Source organism: Hyposmocoma kahamanoa, unplaced genomic scaffold (genome assembly GCF_003589595.1).
Source record: "Hyposmocoma kahamanoa isolate Upper Pololo Valley unplaced genomic scaffold, ASM358959v1 76, whole genome shotgun sequence".
Taxonomy (NCBI): Eukaryota; Metazoa; Arthropoda; class Insecta; order Lepidoptera; family Cosmopterigidae; genus Hyposmocoma; species Hyposmocoma kahamanoa.
In genome coordinates, this window is record NW_020653900.1 from 1471074 (window position 1) to 1492500 (window position 21427).

The window sequence follows — 21427 nt, forward strand, 5'->3', positions numbered from 1 at the left end:
ACAGCCAATATTATTATCTTTTACCAGTAACACGACTACATCATAACTACATTATCGTACTTGTAGGCTAACAAGTCGCTTTTGGATCCTAAAATCTGGGCTTAGATAAAAGTGTTACATTTTGACATCAATATTCGTGTAATGATGGTAAAAGGAATCACTTTCTATAAAATTCTGCAACATGTTATATATGTCAGTCTTTATTTCGCGTTTGAAATTGTCAAATGAATTCGTTTCAATTTCACTGTATATGAGCTTGTATGTATTTCCAAAAAAATCTTTAAAATGTTATACTACACAAAACTTTCTTTACTTATAAAGTCGTATACAAAAATGTTCTTGTCTCCTCTGTCCTGAGCTGGTACACACACAAACCTATTTTTTCCCTCACTAACGTCTAGAGTTATAGAATATACGTTATTGGTCTTAACATCTAAATTTAATATTTGTATTTGTTTATTGTTCTCGGTATCATCATTTGCATTATTATCGTGAACTTCTACTAAGACATCATTATTTGTCGCTTCTACAAGGCTTGAAATATTTTTAGTTGTTTCATCAACTATATCATCGACTTTATCCTTCGCTTGATTCATTTCAGCTATTATTTTCATACTATTACGTCTTGGATAATCTGCAGTCAACGGTTCTATTTCTCTTTTTAATACTTCATCTAAATCTTTGAGTTCTTTAGAGTCCTTAGTTTTTTTGCTTTCTCTATTCACTGCGGGTTTCTGCGAAGATGCTCTGTTACTATATCTTTTCCAAAACGAATCTGACGTATTCTGACTGCTTGAGAACGCCGTTGAGGTTGTCGTGTTAAATGTGTCCCTTCTTTGCATGTTCTCTCTAAAAGCCCTACTGCATTTTATCAACTTATTTATTCTTAACAATTTAACAAAACCTTCCCTAAACTTTGATGACATCAAATTGTACAATATAGGATTAATCGCCGAATTTAAATAGAGCATTACTCTACAAAAATACAATAGTATATAATAACCATCTATACCTAGTGACATTATTGTCTCGGGTGGGAATACGATAATCCAAAGAGTCAATGCTTTGAAGGGTAGAAGACATACAAAGAAGGATAATACTACGGTACCGAGCATAAGGATAACTTGTTTTCTATACCGTAGTACACTGCCGGCATTGGTAGTGTTTTTTGTGTTTTGCGATATGATAATGGGGTTTTCCATTAGATTCTTCGCTATGACGCTGTATAGGACGAGAAGGACGCCGAGTGGGATGATGAAGAAGACAGCAATAGTTAGAATGAAGAACAACGCTGACCAGAATGTATCCGCCTGAGTGAGACAGACAGGCTCCTTGCTTCCGTCATCGTATTCTTCATAGGTGAATGTTGCCACGGCGAGAATGGGGCTGCAAAGATAGAGAACACATTAATTAAATAGTGTTTCTTTAGACCTCGTTATTATACGAGCTGCAATTTTTGTACTAATGTGGTAAACCAAGGGGTTAATACAAGTGTAATCTTTAAATAGTTTTACAAATATCAACTTCGGAATCGACTTAGCGATATACTGATAATGCTGGGTTTCCACGGCCTGTGATTTTAAAGGCCGTTCCAATTCCAGGCGGTCTCGGAACGACACGCATGGTGGCGCGTATTCTGGTGTGTGTTTACAGCTCTCACCTAGTTTGAGCTATCATTCGAAAATATCATGAGAAGAACTCATAGCTATTTCTGCAGCCACTTTTGTATTATAGTGGATACAACATACTTAACAAAAAGAACCAGAAGAAAAGACAATACTGGGTGTTATCATTGAACTAGAGCAGGTTGAGAGTCTTAAGATTTTATTGAATTGAATATATGTAGTATGCTTTACCGATTTATACTAATTACTTAACACTGTCAAACAAGGAATGATTGCTAAACGCACTTGCTTTTGCGCCACGCCTTTGAATTTGAGTATGTTCACTTGACAAGCATTTGACATGCTTTCAACGAGCGTTGGAGTTTTGTACTACATAATGGCACGCGCTTCTCGGGCGTGCCATTATGTAGCTCGCGTTGTCACAGTTTTATTGCGAATATTTACATAATTATACAACATTTTCTTCTTTTCATCATCGTTTTATTCTTCACAGAATATAAGGACAAGTTCTTCCCAAGCCCGTCTTCTTAAAATATTATTCAAATAATATCTATTTGTAATATCCCATATTGCTTTCTCAACGTCGTCTATCAATGATCTGTAATGAATCCGTATTAAAGTCTGTACCCGTTTGTACTAAAAATTGTTTAATACACAATCGCAAAAAACCCGTTTTAACGCGTCGAAAACGCACGTTCATGTGAACGGCGGCGCGGTGATGCGGTACCACCAGTGGCGGATTTGCAGTCCTGGCCGCCCTAGGCCCCAGGCTATGTAGTCAGTACCAGCCGCCCGTTTCTCAGCACTCATCATAGACTGGTAGACTACCTAATGAATTTTTGAACTTTATCGCAAACTTTTATCGAAATCGATTCACAAATTCACTATTTATTATTTTTAATAATTTTAATATTTTTCTAAGACAATTGATTTGATATATCTCTGTTAGTTTACGGGGCGCACGCCATGGCGCCATTTAGAATATTTAGGTACTCTCAGTTATTTCCTGTGAATTTTTGTCACGTTTGGCCGCCCCTAAATCTTGCCACCTTAGACCCGGGCCCACTGGGCCTTAGGGCAAATCCGCCACTGAGTACGACAAACCCATGGTCACAAAGCGCTCGACAACGAGGGCTGACAATTTTTCGGCGCGGGGCGTTAGGCGATTAACACACTGCACCGCGCCCCGCGACGGAGCGCGGAGCTGCGTTTCTTAACAGGGAGCAGAGGAAAAATTCCTAATCTTCGATTTGAGTTTAGAGGGGTATATCCACTTTAAAGTTAAAAATAAAGTATTGTATGAGTGGCTATACGATATATTCAAGCATAGACATTAATCAGAAACATAAAACAATAAAATTTCCTGGATAGATAAAAATCACGAAATGACCTCTAATTTTCACATTTTTTCAATTTATCCTCGAAATGCTACAGGTTATTAGGACAAAAATTAGATAATTAATTATATTTATGCATAATCGACAACTGTCACTACGGATTTTTTTAATCCCTTTAGTTTTAGAGTTATTCTGCTAAAACGCATTTGGTACTTTTAATGCAAAATTCAACATCTCCTGTCGCATGTCACGCGAACTTCAGGCATATATTTGTTTCACAAATTTGGGCGAAGCCAACGCAACGTCAAAATTTTTTGGCATGAGAGCTCTTAACGTCATACCGAAGTATCTCAGTTTGTACAGAAAACTCACGCCGTACAACACAATAACAACGCGTCTCCTTGCGGGAATACGCATTATGCATTGTCACGCGCACTACGCTGCATGGTGCGGGGCAGTGCAGTGTGATAATCGCCTTAGCGCAGCGTCGAACGAGCGTGAGCATGTGAACACCAATTTATTGTACGTACAAAATTCGGTAAGTTGTAAGCGCGCGATGAACGCTCGTCATGCGTGTGTACATGTAGGGTATTATATTTGTGATTGTAATTGTATTATTATATTTTATTATTTTTTTGCGGAGCGAAGGTGGTAAAATTAACAGTATGAAAACAAATTCGACGCAAGTGCCGTTATTTTGCATGATTTAACATTTACTGGGTTCGCGAAGTAGTAAATTAATTTATTTCCATTTTTATTAACATGGATTTCCGCAAAATAACGCCTAACGCCTAACCCCCTGTTCACACGGCATTGTACTGCACATTGTTTGCGGTATAAATCCGAACCGAATAAACAGTGGATGTAGAACCATTCACACGCTGTTTGTCCTGCAAAAAAATGCGCACACATACAAACGCACATCGAACACTGCAAAAAAACGTGCAATACCGTGTGTGTGAACGGGGGGTAACGCCTAATGTATGAATTATTTACTATGAAAAACATATAGCAGAATTTAAACAGCTTCATTTGAAAGCCCAACCAGTTGTAAGGTTAAACCAATTTATTTGTTCCCGTAGCTCTTCAAATTCGTTAACAGGCGTGTATGTGGAACCAGGAGACGATACACAAAGCGATGTAGACTGTAATGATAAGGCCTCTAGCGTTATCTGCTTGTTGAAAAATGACGCTGAAATTCCACCCCAAAACCCATCGAATCGGAAAGGCGTTTTGATTAGGTGCTAAAGCCGGAACGTCAACTGAATGGTTTTCAATCAACGTCTGAATGTAGACGGCCATTGCCATTGGCTATAACTTTCGTGAGGGTAAAGGACGACCTTTTGTAATATTTGGCTTATACAGGGTGTAAATAAAAGGTGTTGTACATGTGTTACTAGCACCCACGAAGCGGTTTGTTTCGAACATAAAGAGTGGAGTTTTCTACTTATTCATCAGACAACAAGAATGTGGGGTCTTTCATAACAAAAATGAATAGGCACCTTCTAAGCAAGTATTTGCAATCCTCGATGACATGTATATTTCCATTTTCAAAAAATCATAATTTTCAGAAAAACATATGTTTTTCCGAATATTTTTCCAATATTATTCCTTTAATTTTCCACATTTGACGTCGACACCTGTCAAAAATTGAAGTTACTGAACGAAAACTATGGAGCCATTAAAAAAATTTTTTCGCTGTTGTGAAATCATTTTGAATCTTGTTTTTCTCTTTGTAGCTATGCAGGTTTATTTTATAATTCACGTTGAATAAAGTTTCTAAAGATATTTCTAAACGTAGAACCTTTTTCAAATTTTTTGCGATTTTTTCCGGACAAATTTCCTCTATTTGAAATTTTTCTGAAAATTACCCAACAGTATGTATATTAATTACAATCAAGTGGGTCAGAGGATTTGAATCCATAAAAAAGTGTCCATTATACAGAACTACATTGGTGAAATAGCTCAGACGCATCAGTAACAACGATATTGTCAATGTGTTAAATTTCAGTTAAACTTTACTACTGGAAAATATGGCTTTTTTCCCAGTTTTTTTTAACCCCCCGAACGCCAAACGCAAAGGAACCTAGTGCGGTGTTCTCTTACTAAGCTACCACCGTTCTTAAATATAGATTCGTTAGTATTAAATAAAAAAGAAATAGTCTCTTGCGATAACGGCCAAGACAAATATTAAATAACGAATTTTCCTGTCCAAATTAAGTTACGAAACACAGTCCTGAAGGAAGACGAAAATAATATTTGCAATTCATTACATAGGTACACAAAAAAGAGGATTTCCTTTTTTGAAATGAAGGAAAAAACATAAAACCAAATATGACTAACAACTGTCATAATGTAATGAAAATATCAATTGTACGTAGAAGAACTTTTTCTTTTTAGGATAATAATTTATATGTAGCGCAATGCAGCGTCACCGTGTGGCATCGCTCTTGCCGCAGCCAGGCGATACGACGCACGGTGTCATTGCGATATTTTTTTATGACAAGTGATAAGACGAAGAAGTCGTATGCTGGTGGAAACGACACGCCTGTTCATAACAGTGGCAGTGCCCCTCAGAGCTTCAAATCGCAAAGATCTAAGGGTCACTCTTACTACGCTCACCCTAGGGGTCACCCTTAGACATAAGTTGAAGCCGTGCTGTCAGTACACACTTTGGAAAATGCAATATAGTATAGAACGTAGAAAATTATTGTCTTGGAAGCAAAAGTTCTGAATTTAGCGTTGCTCTTTTTTGGTTACCGACTCAGGACACCATTACAGGAAACCGCAGTAGTGACGTAGTCGTCAATACTTACAGGAAAATGAAGCATGTCAATTCTCAATACTTAATCATTTTATAGCTCTCCATAAGAGAATAGGTGTTATAATCAATTTAAGTACATTTTTGGACCCAGTAGGGCATGACTTTGCCACTTTACTTATTTCAGCCGCCGTAGATACCTTACGCCGTAGGGTAAGGGTGCTGGTGAAATTACAGGCACATGGGACTTGTCAACTCAGGGTGATGGGCACAGTGGCAGTTCCCATAAGATCGTTGCGATTTAAAGCACTGAATGGCACTGCAGCAGATACGGCGTGTCGCTTACCACCAGGCGCACGACTTGTTCGTCCCGCTACTTAGTATCATATAATCTCAGTACAGAGTACTAAAAAAACCGACCTCAAAAGTACGTGGAATTATGTCTATTTGCTAAGTTTTATTGAAATAACGCCTAGTTCACTATACAGGACTTGACACTGGAGATAATAAAAATCGGTTCTCACTACTCAAAGTTTATTGAGAGAAAAACGCCTTGAATTGGAGAATAGCAAAATCAACCATTAAAGTAGTTGCTCCTAAATTAAAGTTAGGCGCTATTTATAGAAATGAATCTTCATGCGTGAACAGCCACCCTTCTAGGTGGATGACTTTCTTCAAAATGTGGAAGAGGGGGTACTTCCAACAAAAACAGAATCATGAAAATCGGTTCACAAATACCGGAGTTATCGCGTAACATACATACAAAAAAAAGAACATACAGTCGAATTGAGAACCTCCTCCTTTTTTGAAGTCGGTTAAAAAAAATTACTTCAATTGACAGACAGTTAGTTATTAAAAAACTTTTTTGTGGTCTTGTTTTATTTGCAGTCAGTTTCAAACTATAAGCCAATGTTTGGGGTAGTACGTTTCGCATGTTGAGCGTATCCTTATTGAGGGCATGTACTCTTGAAACAGTGTCGTCTCAACAGGAAAAAAATGGCGTTTTTCATAGCTGCGCATTGTGAGCTTGGTTGCTAGTTCGTTATTCTAGTCTATTTTGGTATCTGATAGTAGCATTGTGGATTTGATCCTTGGTCTCAAACTAGGGAATTTCCTACACTATGAGTACCAGAGCAACGGAATTCACTTTGGGGTTTTTTTCAGAACACCCAGACTCGAACCATTTTAGTAACGTTCATTTTCCAAATTGATCCTACCATCAAGCAACTACAGTGCAAACCGTCGGGCCACCTTTTCGTTAAACTTACAATCTTAAGGCGACGTATTTCGACGTGAGCCTAGATTTTAGGAGGTGAGGTGTGAGGGGTAGCCCCTCGCGTCCTGCAATCTGCGCGCTGTGAATTAATATGAATAAAATAAGAACAGGCGGAGAAAAGTTGATACAGATCGACGTCGACGGGGCAGCGGGCGACGCGGCGTGTCTTTAAACCCCACGCTTGCAAATTTTGAGTCACAATTAAATGTGAATTTAATAATTATAGGGCTTCACTTGAAAACCAAAACTTAGCAGGTTCTCTGTAGGAGGGGGAAGCGGCGCAGATTCGTACACCTTTTTTTTAACTTTAATTTTGGGCTGCTAAATGAAGTTATAATTAATATTTTTTGTACCTAATTAACGATGTAACTAATAAACATTACTAATTGAATTTTTTTTTCAAAAATAGCATTGAATAATTGAAATATTTAGATTTTAACAAAAAATGGGAATTGTCCAATTCCGCCCCACCTGTGGGGTACTTTGATACATCGCTTGGGGCACTTAGATGTGTGAATCAACGTAGTGTGCCATTTCTGGTTGCCACGTATTATCAGCACTAGGTGATCAACTGTTCATAAAGTATGACGCTATATGTGCCTCAGCACTTACTAGATCAAGACTTCTTTCTAGGGCACCATTTGAAAATTAAGTGTTCTTAATGTAATCTTGGAAGTAGAAATACAGGAGGAAGAGGTGACTATAGCGCAAAATGTCACTAGTTCACCTCTTTACAATAACTTGTTAAAATAGTTTTACATTTTTCGTACAAAATAACTAATAGCAGCACTTTGATATATACCAAACTGCCCCACTCACTAGTGTATAAAAGTACTCCACCGGCTAGTTTAGAAAAAAATATTTATTAAAAAAATTTTCATATATTCTCTCAAAGTCACATGCAATTCTAGTTATTGAAAACACTAGTTTACGCTCTATTGAGACATAAAAACCTGTAAAGTGAAGAAAACTGCAGTGGCACTCGTATTTGTGTCGCTCTGAGTGGCACTACAACTGTTATGGACAAGTGCACGTCTTGATCGCTCCGTCACTTGATATTATAAAAAAACGTGTCAAGTTCCCGACACACACTGCGTCAACATGACTATGGCCTCTTCTTAGAGGAGACCCGTGCCCAGCAGTGGGACGTGTAATGGTAAAAACAAAAATTTTTTGATGCTGTCACTTCATGTCATCGACTAATTTATCATATACCTACACATCAAACGGCAGTGTTTCAAACACGATCGAGTTTAAACAAAGATAATTATTATAACTTATTGAATAGTAAATTTTTAAACTTTTCGATCTTGCAAATCAGTTTTTCCCGCTTCGGTGACTTCCCTTAATAATAAGGAAAAGACTCTCTGTTGAAATGAAATTGAAACATCGCCGCTTTTTATACTCGAATGCTAATGTTGGGTACAAAATTGTTCCATTATTATGTCTTTTGCGTGCAAATAAATGGTCCCTTTCCAGCTGGGGGCCATTCAGAGTTTCTCCCTTAGCATCGAGTGCTTTTAATACAGTGAATACAATACAGTCATTTGAATTGGGACTTGGCATCCTTTCAAAGGTGAGGCGTTACTTTATACCAGGACAGTTGCTGTACCAAGGACAAGTCCGGCCGTGTATGGAGTACTGCTGCCACTTATGGGATGGTTCTACTAAATATCAACTGGCCATCTTGGATTCAATCTACAGGCGTGGCAAGAGGTTTATAGGTGACTCGGAAGCCTTGAACACCGCCGTAAAATTGTCTGCTTATCGGTATTCTACAGGATACATCACGAAGAGTGTACGATGGAATTGCAAAATATAATTCCGCTTTCCCCCTTCCATCATCGGGGAACTAGACGTGGGCTGGAGTTCAACTCCTTTGTTGTGGATATTCCCAGGATTCTCAGGAAGCGCTTTCGCCTCGACATTTATATGGTGAACGGTTAGGGAGTGGAATTTCCTGCATGCGGACTTGTTTCCCGAAAGCTATAATTGGACTTTTTCAAGGCGAGAGTGAATAGGCATTATCTAGGTGTGCATGCTACATCGTTGACCTCATCGTCACTTTCCATCAGGTGATATGGAGGTCAAGTGCGCACTTATTTTTTATATAAACAAAAAACAACAACATCCAGTTGTCAATCTATTTAGTTTTCAATAATGCGATAATAAAAAAAGTCATGTAATAACTGTAATATTTTTTTATTAAATACATTTTGGCTATAATAAATTTCACAATGCAAATTTTCACTTACAATAGATACTTGTATTTCTAGAAGGATCTAGGCTAATATATTGGATCGAGCCTTTCTTTTCTACTTGAAACTGACAATGGCAACATATAGAGCGGTAATGCTGGTCACAAGGATTCCATAGTTAGAAAGCCGCTAAGGCCTGGCTACACAGCCGAATTGCGGTCCTTTGAAGCTTGCACTTGTTTTCTCTTACACAGCACACATGCATATCATCTTCCCCATTACTACTTTTATTATCATAGTGTAATAGGACCAGTGCTTCTACCATGAGATTACAGAGACAGTTTTCGCTAGCGACCGCGTAAAATATTTGTATACAATATATTGTTTCTTCTTGTGACCACTAGAGGCGCTGTATAATTTGCACTACAAAATTGTGAAGTTTTTTATGCGATCGCTAGCGACAACTGTCACAGTAATCTCGTGGTAAAAGCACACTAGTGCTACTCCCGCCTGTTCTGCGGGTTAATGCTTACATGTTGTTCGGAGTGTAGGGTTGTCACATTATTATTTTAGTTGTACCTAAAGCGTACTTATGTAGCTGTACCACAGCGCGCAGCGGTAGCGAATAGCGCTTCTATCTGAATAGGTCTTTGACCTCCACAGGATTCGTGGAGTAGCAAAGTAATTTAGATCCATTTTTGTTAGGCTTCCGCGAAATAACGCCTGGATCTGTAATAGGTATTTGTTATGCAAGGTTGCAAAGTTGTTGTTTGACGCGAGTGTTTGTATTGAAGCCTGAGCAAGCGAAGGATTTTAAGATTAACCACGAGGTAAGCGTGTGATTCAAACATAGAATCCTGAGCGTAGCGAGGGGTTCAAGCCACGAGACGCGAAACAACTTTGCAGTCGAGCAAAACACACAACTTTTCACCTCACTATAGCGAGGAAAATGGTAGATGAAAGAAAAACAGTTGACTATAACAAATCAGTCTTAATAAACAAAATTAGTCATCGTTGTCAATTTAATATCAACAATAATAAGAATAGAATACACCAACGGATTTATACTACATAAATAATGTACAAATCGTGTAGTTGAACGTGTCATTATGTTTTTTTTTCATCGAAAGAAAAACTTAGGTGCACCACAGTTCATCGTCAAGTTCAAAATTTAAAAACGCTTTTGCGCACAGATTCCTAATGAAAAAGATAGCCGTTCCGAGCCAGAGAGATGAAAATTATATTTTTATATACATTCAAAAATAATTATACTGCAATGGCATCTATTAAGTTTTAATATATTACTTTATTCTTACAATTCAAAGTCTGGTATTGTAAAATAGTTACGGAGATTCTCTATAGTTCAGTCTAAGATCTAAAATAAATTATTTATAAACAAATTACACATAAATCCCTTGAGTAATGAATACACTGTGTCTGGCATCTGAAAACAAGAAACTACATACAGGGTCAAGAGCACATCAACTTGACACAATGTTCACTGTACATAACTACTCCGAAACTTATAGTCAACTCTATTAACATTATAATTATTATATATACGAGTACATACATATAATATATCCGCGATCACCGATGGAAGTCACAGTAAAATTGGAAAGCGCGGAAAAAGAAAACCTATTTCTTATATTTCGATGCCTTACTTTTCCAAACTCGTATCTTATAAAGAGATGGCAAAACTTTCTATTTATTTTAAATTTTTTACCATGAATTTTAATTTGGATGCATTACTTTAAAAATCAGTGTGTGAATATGCAGGAAATGTGATGTGAAAACAGCCTGCAACGTTTGTATATACAATACATTTTTTACAATGCACTTCAGAAACTTTGTGCTTTAAACTACGAGTTTGAGACAGTAAGGCGACGATTTGTTTCGAGAACATTAACATTCACTATGGAAAAAGTAATTTTTTAATTCATAGATAACGCCAAAACTCATAAAGCATTTTGTGTACTTTACGCTTAGAGGATGGAAAAAAATAAAGGACTTTACGCAACTTTATTAATTAGTGAAATAATAATAACTTTTTAGCCGACTTGAATAAAAGGAGGAGGTTCTCGATTCGACTGTATGTTATTTTTTTTGTTACGCGATAACTCCGGTATTTGTGAACCGATTTTCATGATTCTTTTTTTGTTGGAAAGAGGGTATCTCCGTAGTGGTCCCATTTAATTTTGAAGAAAATCATCCACCTCTAAGGGTGGCTGTTCACGCATGAAGATTCATTTTAATAAATAGCGCCTAAATTTTATTATAAGCAGCCATTAATTTAATGGTTGATTTTGCTATTCTCTAATTCAAGGCGTTTTTCTCACGATATACTTTGAGAAGTGAGAACCGATTTTTATTATACTTTAGTGGCGAACTAACCCGGTAACCGATTTCAATAAAACATGGTAATTATATGTAATTCCACGTACTTTTGAGACCGGTTTTTTTAGTACTCTGTACTGAGATTATTTAAATTTATTGAATGATATTTTTTTTTGGGAAATTACTTCACTAGTTAGTGGAATGGCCTGGAATCCAGCCGGATCGAAGAATTTTTCTAAGTGTTCGATCTTTGTTATTAAGAATTATAAGTGGAGTGTAGTCAATATCATGGCAGTAAAATATCGTGACATTCAATCACACTAAAAATTACCATCATAGCGACATCTCTTGGACAGCGATGGTGGCAGTAAAGGTACCTCTCTGAGTGAAGAAATAAATTTAAAACAGATGGCGCTACTTTCTTGACTACGCTCTTTATTGAATGTCACGATATTTTACAACCATGATATACAAATTATTTTCTTGTGAAATTACTCCAATGGTTTGTTATAATTATTAAAAAGAAAAAAATAATTCGTTCCAGCTGGATTATCGTCAGTGAGAAAATAAATTGGCGTTAAATAAAAGTCGTTAAAAACCAAAAACAGAGATCTGCAAGAATCATAGGAAAATTTGTAAGATCTGCTGGTTCGTTCCTTGGCTTAATTGGCAAAGCTTCTGCCACGGATTGCCCAAGTTCCAATGAATTTTTGGAAGTGTTCGATCCATATTATTAATAATTATAATTAGAGCTTTTTTAGTAATAAAACCGACTTCCAAAGTTAGCTACGCTTTCGCTGTATTCGTTAACGTGGTCTTCTCATATATTAAACCATACGCGCCAAGTTACACGACGCGAAAGTATTCGCGCGGCAGCCATCAAGTTACCATGCTTTCACGTACATTACTGGCGAATTTGAATTCTATTTACTAGGCAACATATTTAAATACCTCGGTACAATACAACCGCGCGGTCGCTGCGCGGAAGTCGCGCGGTATGTCGCGTGAACACGACGCGGCCGCCGCGTAGACAAAAGACAAGCCAGGCTCGCCCGCGCGCCCGATACGCAAATTAAATTAAAACAAAAGCTTAATGAATAGAGTGTATTTTGCCATGACAGTTAGATGCATGCGGTCGCTGCGCGGCGGCCACTCGGTCTCCGCGCGGTCGTTGCGCCGAAGTCGGGCGGCCGCCGCGTAGACCAAAAACATGCCTGTCTCGCCCGCGCGCCCGGGATACTCATTTTAAGTTAAACGTAAAAGCTTAATAAATGGACCGCATTTTGCCATGACGAATCATATAAGCCCAAGTACAAGATAGCGGCTGTACACTGTTCAGGAGTTCCTCTCATCTGTCTGCCATTGCCATCCTCAGATCAGCTCTAGGTCACTATGACATTTTTACATCTATTTTATTGAAATCGATTATTTCCGTTAATCATGAGTGAAATCCAACAAACTGGATTCATCCCCTAATTAACCAACCTTGAAGGTGGAATTTCCTATACTCCATCCAACCACTTATTGAACTTTTGACACATGCATGCCTCCGAAGTTCCGTAATTATTGACACACAACCATAGATAAAAACGCAATACTTCCTGGCTTAAAGGATGTTGGTTTCCATAGTCTAAGCTTCCTGGACTCTTTTATTTTTTAATTTTGGTGAAGCGACGTGCCCTTGAGCTCCGATATTTATCAAGCCAATGGATTATGTAACAAAGATTATTCAAGTTGCTAATTTTGGTACCTGTCTAATAATTTATAATGAAATGAAATAGATTATATAAATAATTATAATAAATTCTTATTGTTTATTATAATTAATCGCCGTCTACATCTAAACGGGAATCATCACTAGAATCCCCTATAACATTAATTAATTCTTGAGTACACTTATCAAACGCAACATCACGATCCCAATCAGATAATATGTTCTTTTTTAACTCAGTCATATACACGATTAAAACTTCTTCATGAATAAAATCGATTGTTATGAAAAAATTGAATCGGAAACGCTTTAGGACATCACTAATTGATTAGAATTAGGTTCCTTCGCGTTTGGATACCACTTTCCACTTAACATCAGGTGGAGTGGAGTCATTTGCCTGTCATGTATAAAAAAATAAAAAAATAAAAAAGAATTGGAACTGTCAAAAGTTGAAAAAATGGTTGGACGGAATATACTGGGGTATTACCACTATTTATGCGGTCTGTGGGTGCTACCTTTCAAACAAAAGTATCATCGAAACCTATTCACAAAAGTCGGAATAATCGTATAACGTTTACACAAAAAAATGCAGTCGTATTGAGAACCTCCTTCTTTTTTGAAGTAGGTTAAAACATATTATTCCCGTATACATCTTGCATTACAGTCGAAACAGTAATGCATGTACACGTATACAAAAGGTACAAGTAAGTATTTATGTCCAAAATAAGCATTTTAAGTATTGGCGCTAACTTCACAATCATCAGGCATATTATTTTTATTAACCATGTTTGTATCTATTAAGTGGCAGTTGCTTTGAATGTAAAGGTAAACATCTTAAAAATAAATACATATGTTTTTGAGTAGAAGCTTTTCTCTAACAATATGTACTGTTGTTTACGTATTATTAACACCGTTCATATGCACGCGATAGTTTTGTTCAACAAATGTATAGAATCGAGAGTCCTAAATAAACTGTGTCAAAGAAAGTTTCTTTATCCCCCACATTGCAATTCTAACGAAATTTATACTGTACAGTCTTTATCTTCAAACTTTTATCTGGTGTCTTTTGATAGGTCAATTTTTTGTTATCCTTCGTACTTTTTGTTTTGGCACCCAAATAAATTGAGTCAAAGAAACTTTAACTTACAATGCGATCACACAAAACTCTCAGGAAATTCATACTCCACAGTCTTTGACCTCAAACTGTCAACTGGTAACTTCTGATAGGATTGTTTTTTCCTATCTTCCAAACTCTTTGATTTGGCAGTATTTATCAACACACTTCGTCTCAACGAACCACGATTTCTCTCCTCAGCGTCTGTGTTTTTAGTGCTATTGGAATGATCTATAAACTTGGCGGAATCCCCTTTGGTATATCTTTTATTATCTGCGTCTGATATTTCACACACGTTGCCTTCACTCCTCATCCTGTTTACTTTCGGTTTTACGCTTACACACACCGGAGCAGACTGTTGTCTTATAAATCGTTTATTTGTAAAGATTCTTTCAAAGAAGTTTGCTTTGTCATCTTTGCTTTCCTTGCTTTCTAATTCTGTGTCACTTTTGTCCACACTTGCTCTGTGACTGAACAATTTCTTCAAACTATTGGTTGTTCTTGTCAAACTGCTGCTTGTTGTCGATCCATTTGTAATCGTCCTCTTTGCTCGTCTATTCTGTATCCTCTCCGACGATCGCTTATAACATATGAATACTTTACAAAATCCTATTCTAAATTTCGACGACATCAAATTGTAAAGAATTGGATTTATCGCTGAATTTATATACAACATTATTCTAGAGAAATATAATAAATTGTAGAATATCTCTGGGCTTACTTCCTGCATTATCTCATGTGGTGTTACTATTATCCATAAGGCTAATAATCTATATGGCATTAAACAAAGAAAAAAGCATAATACGACAGTTCCGAGCATTAAAATTACTTGTTTTCTTGCTCTGGTGTTGTAAGGGTCTACGGTCTTATTCATGACAACTTTTGAGGCTGCGGTGATTAAATTTTTGGCAATTATGCTGTAAAGAACGATGAGTATAATCAACGGTAGAGCGTATAGAAGTACGATGACCATGACGAAGAAGGAAATTTGCCAGACGGTGACGGCTTGTGTGAGGCACTCGAAGCTCGTAGTGCCGTCTTGACGATGAATTGCGTGGTGCTCGGCGATTACCAAAATGGGGCTGTAAAAAACAAAATTGATCCATATACTGTCAGGTTACTGACAAAATAGTAAAGATTAAAATTAAACAAAGATATTGAAAGGGAACACAATTTTTACTAGTTCAAGCAAGAAATTATGAAGAAAGGAGTGATGGTGTGAAAGAAATTAAATATTCTCATATGCAATGAATTAGAATCGCCAGCTCAAGCTTGAATTTTAAAATTCAAATCTATTGTAGACAATTTAATAATGCAGTGGTTGACATTGAACAAATAAATTCTTTGAACCATAATAAACTCTCAAAAACAACTCTTAACAACAATAAGTAACAAAACTACACAAAAACTGCAAAATAAATATAGTTGCAAGGGATTCAAATTCATTGCACATGAGTATAAATATCGATGGAAAAAATCAGATTAAAAATTATATAGATTATAAACGTGAAAAATCTTTGACCCAACAAATATTATAATAAGAAAAACCGTGTCGCGGCGCGCTCGGTTTGTGAGATTCTTTATTTTCAATTACTTACGCACCAGTATTTTTTCTACAAAACCGTGACCGTTATAGTTTATACAGGAAACCCTGGTTAACCAAACAAAAGCTGGGTCAGACAATACTTTTTTCGGTTAAACCATGAACATCTAATACTACGGTATATTGTATTGTCATTTCACTATGTATCTTTGAAAGATTTTAAAGGTCTAATGAATTGAACTATCTCTTTGTGGGCTATACCATAGACTAATAACCCAAAAGGATTGCTAATTGCGATTCAAGACAGTGTATGGCGCTTATTTGATATTAAAGAAAACGCACGCTCATGTGATATTAGAATAATAACATGCTATATCTGGTTTAGTCTGTTATAATGCATGCGAATAAATGCATCACTTTCAATACTTCTGCATGCCTATTGTTTGGCCGGACACAGCGAAACTCTACTTATTTTGTACATGTCAACTTCCAAACAACCTGTGTTTTCACAAATAAATGAATTATGATTGTGATTATTGCACAGAGATTAATATGGACATTGTTGCCATTTTTTTATTTTGTATAGAATTAGTGCCATTTTTTTCGAACACACACAATGCCATCTATTGATACGCATTTTTATCAAAGTCAAAAAAACAATTTTAGACCGCGTCTCAATATTCGAAAAAAGATAAAAAAGGACACTAGGATAAACACTGACTGCTTTACATAATATAAATTAAATCCAGACTAAATTTAAGACGGGTTTTTGACATTTATCAGAGTTAATTAAATATTAGACAACATCACGTACCTTGGTCTGATCCCAAAGTGCTAAAGCACTTGTGTTATGAAAATCGGAAACAACAATGGTACAACAAACACCCATACTCTAGACAATATAGAAAAATTAGATTTTCTTCATTAACCCGGCCGGGGATCGAACCCAGGACACTCGACTATAGAGGCGGTCATATAAATTAGTTACGATTTGTGGTGCGGAGATTAGCAATCCTCCAGAATTATCCTCCATGGCTGTACATACCTTATATTCTTTATTAAAGTTGAAATTACATTTTTATAATTACATACTCGGTATTATTTTTTGGGTTTACGACTTTCGGAGGCGTTTGTGATAGCCCGGGTTTCGATTTCGAGTACGGTTAACCGGGGTTTTACTACTTATAACCTTTGTAATACACTCACATTTAATTCGAGCCACCTTGCGTTTTCAGTATTAAATGCCCTAGTCTTATGTTTGATAAACTAAAAACTAGGAAATATACCAGTTAAAAAAAAGGTATAGGTAAACGTCATTTCCATAAGTTCTTGTTGAAAATTTGAATTTGTAATACCGGAATACCGGAAAACTTTTTCTTCGATGGTAACAGTATTCTTATATTTGGCTTTAGGGCTTTAGCTCTATAAGAAAAAAAATATAAGGTGGCTGGAATTATCTGCACGAAAGTGTACATTAATAATAAATTAATAACAATAAAATCAAAATGAATTCATATGTATAGTATGTAACAAAAAGGTTCCGATTATTTTTCGAATTTAGATTTTCTTTTAGTTTGTTATCTCCATCTCATTTCATGGAAAGTGACGATGACATCGACGTTGAAGCCTAAACACGAAGAAGAACACCTAAATAATACCTATTCACTCTTTCCTTCAAAAGTTGATTATACTAATAAAATAAAGCGGGAAACATTACCACACAAAATGCACAATTGCAAACAGACTACGTCTAGTTCCATTCCATCATCATGGGACTAGACGTGGGCTGGAGTTCCACGACCATGTTATGGATATTCCAATTCGCGTTTCGCTTCCACATTTACATGGCGAACGGCAAAGGAGTGGATTCCCTGCTTGCAGAATTGTTCCCCGAATGCTATAACTAGGGCCTTTTCAAAGCGAGAGTGAATAGGCACTATTTAAGTGTGCATTCTACATCGTCGACCTCATCGTCGCTTTCCATCAGGTGAGATGTTAATCTGGTACGAAGTCTAGATCAAGTTTGACTTTTAAGATAAGTCGTTTAAGATAAGTACGCTACAAAGTCCAAGGCATAGAGCTTAGAATAATGAAATTATTTATTACACTACGAATTTAAAAAAGTTTAGAGTTGAATAATACAGTTACAGTTTTATAATATGTAACCAACGCCTGTACTAGGAAAAAGATTGGTGAAAGAAACGATTTTTAGGCTTTCATGATTGTTACAAATTGGTTCGAATTGCGTAGATTAAATTTGTTTTCTTTTTTCCAACAAACCAGTGTTTCGAGATCTTCACAGCACGAGTATGCACGAGGAGATATCCAGTACCTACCATAGCTTAATGTTTTTTTTTTACTTTACAGTCCCGATCTGTATTTATGTCTCAGGGTTGACGGGCGCAGTACCAATGCCCCTTCACTTGGTATCATAAAAAAAAATATAAAATCTGTTGATGCTCTAAGATACCTGATTTCCTAACCGACCATTTGGTTCGAGAAGATCAGTGTGAAGAAAACTGTTGAACAAACTTAACATTTAACCTGTAAGCCGTAATTTTGATATCTCTTCCCTACTGCATCACTAGTTTAAGAAACTTTTACACCAATTTGATCTTTAATTACTTTATGTAAGTACAAATTTCAATCAAATAGCTGGAATTTCCTTACACTTTTTTGTAGACTGCTTAAGAAGACTCTCAAAAACAAAAGGTCGACTAAGAAAGAAATAATAATAATAATAATAATAATCTTAGAGCATAGAGTGTAAGTTGCGATTTTCAAATCACAACGCAGGATATGAAATTCTAAGTTGATCTAGATAAATAACTTTATTTCGTCAATTAGAAAGAAAACTGTTTTTCGGGTGTGACTTGCGTGTATTTGTTTTATGAAACACATCAAGGTTTGGGAGGTTTAAATGTCCCAGGCTCACGGCGGACTTAGTCAAGCCTAATTAATTGAAGTGCCTACAAATTTGCTCGATTTCTGACGATCTTAATTTGCATTCAATTTACTGTGTTTTGATCAACAGATTTGCCAGATTTTATCGGTCGTTACTGTAGCCTGTTAGTGATCGATAAATATCAAGGTTAAAATCGATCGCATTGTAGGCACCTAATTACGCCTAATTTAAATGCCACAGGGACGGTCAACAAAACCGCGTTGTCGATGTATCTATTGCTGACGCATTTACTCGATTTTGTCTGATCATACATAATATTGGGTTATGGCAAAATGTCTAATTTGAAAAATCATAGTTTTAAGAAAAATATATACATATACATCAATATTTTTCCACGTTTGACTTTGACACTTATCAGAAATTGAAACTGCTGAACGAAAACGATGAAACCGTTATAATCACTACAAATGACTATACAAATGTAGAAAATTCGGACACATTTCGAATATGCGCTTGTGCACTAAGTCCGATTTAAAGCCGTTCTATTCTATTCTATTATATTCTAAAATACGAATATCGCTAGTATACCTAGAGATAAAATGACACTTCGGACACCTGTGACATTTTGAACCGTCATTTCTCGGATTCGGAACTGGGGGTCTACTCTCGATCTCCGTCCGACATCCGTCCGAAACAATTACTGTCAAATAAGCAATACTTGACCAAATGAAAAGACGCGTGATGCGAATGAAGCTTCATACTTGATACTTGTCTTTTAATTTTGTCGAATATTACTTATTTGACAGTAATTGTTTCGGACGGATGTCAGACGGAGATCGAGAGTAGACCCCCAGATACGAATCGGACGTACTGCGCAAATGCTCTATTGGTTTTTTCGCTGTTGTCCAATCGTTTTAAATCTTGTTTTTCTCTAACTTGCGTTGAACCTTCGAATTATATTTCTCCAATTGTTTTCAGTTTTTCCCTACCCAACTGTGTATCGAGTGATCGTCTATTTCTTATACGTTTACTCGATTTTGTCTGATCACACGTGTCTATCGTTATAAAATCCAGTACCAAATCCGTAGGCACAATTTACATCCGAAAAATAGATTAATTTCCAATCTGTAACAACCACGAAAACCTAAGAACTTGTTATATCGTCAAACTGCTTTCTTATCATTTAGCGCGATGACAGATTGATTTAGGATGGGACATTTTTGTTACAATTAGTACACAGTGATAAGTAAATAAATATGTTACCTGGTTTGAAAATATAATTACACAAAATTACTAAAATTAAAAACATGCCAAATGAAGCCACAAAGTGATTATTAGACAACAACACTAAAAGCATTTATAACTTCGTGTTAAAAAAGTTTGATTGCGGTAAAAAGATATCGGGAAAAAATTATGAACTTCCACACTATTTATTAACATATAACATTTATACAAGACAGCAATGACATCTATATAAAAGTAAGCGAAAATTTTACACACCTTGTTTTATAAAGGGTTTTGGAATGTATCGTAGATTGTTTAGTAGATTTGGCAAATTCCTTTGGAAAAAAATATTGGTAAAAACAACAATAAAATTGCGTGTAAATGTTTTTTATTGAATTAAGTAATGTTCCATTTTTAATTCAATTCAGTACAATAAAGTAGATCCGTACAAAACTTCAAATTTCTCGACGACCGACGTGCGGTTAGCGGCCGCTATCTATTCAGAAATCACAACAACAGGTAAACAGTAGTGGCTAAAAATGACTAGCTACATGTAACTGACATTGCAATATTTTGGTATTCTGCTCTTTAGGGCTTGAACAGTAGCAAATGACTTCGACAGTTTGACCTCTAAGCATTAGTTAGGGCGCATTTATTCCACACGAATTTCATCGCGTACGCCGCGCGGACACCTGCTCGGGGATCGCGTTGTCGCCGCGTAGCGACCGCGTGCATCTAACTGTTTAAGGTTGTGATCTATATATGCTCTATTTATTTATTAGTATCTCGGGCGCGCGGTTGAGGCTGGCTTGTCTTGGTCTATGCAGCGACCGCGCGGTTATATTATTTAGAGGAATTCAATTGTTGTTACCTAGTAAATAGAATTCAGATTCGCTATGAATGTACGTGAAAGTGTGGTAACTGGGCGGTCGCCGCGCGGCCGGCCTCGCGAGAAATTTCGCGTTGTGTGACTGGGCGCTAACAATTTCATACGCCATGTATCGGCCACGCACTTGTACTTAAACAAATTCAAATATGGATAAGTTGTAAATTAGAATAAATGCAATAATGCCTACGTTGTTGTTCTCTCAAAGACATTTGAAAATAAACTTTTTGCAGACATTACCTATATCATATTTCAGGGGCCAATGTTGCAATTACGTAAATAATGAAAGTATTAAATCATGCAATGATTCGATCGTTGATTATTTACTAAATTAGTAAGGCAACATCGATAATTGGTAATGAATTTAATGAATGCCATTTATTGAAACTCTGCCATTGCTATATAATCTAAGACTCTTAATGGACAGAGATATAGATTATCCCAATAAAGACCACAAAATTTAAAATATAAAATTTAGGTTAAATAAAAAAGTTACTTTACACGGACAGT

At 36.4% G+C, this 21427-nt stretch overlaps 1 protein-coding gene across 2 annotated transcripts in view; it reads right to left on the reverse strand.

Moving 5' to 3' along the window:
- Positions 1-293: 293 nt before the first annotated feature.
- Positions 294-21427, reverse strand: part of LOC113232375 (QRFP-like peptide receptor) — an 81726-nt gene continuing 60592 nt past the window's right edge. The window contains exon 3 of one of the 2 annotated variants that reach the window (XM_026467066.1): positions 294-1386. In XM_026467066.1, coding sequence (XP_026322851.1) covers positions 294-1386 — 1093 coding nt within the window. Of the gene's footprint in view, positions 1387-14399; positions 15442-21427 lie in introns of those variants that run through there. The other variant, XM_026467067.1, reaches the window with a different exon arrangement.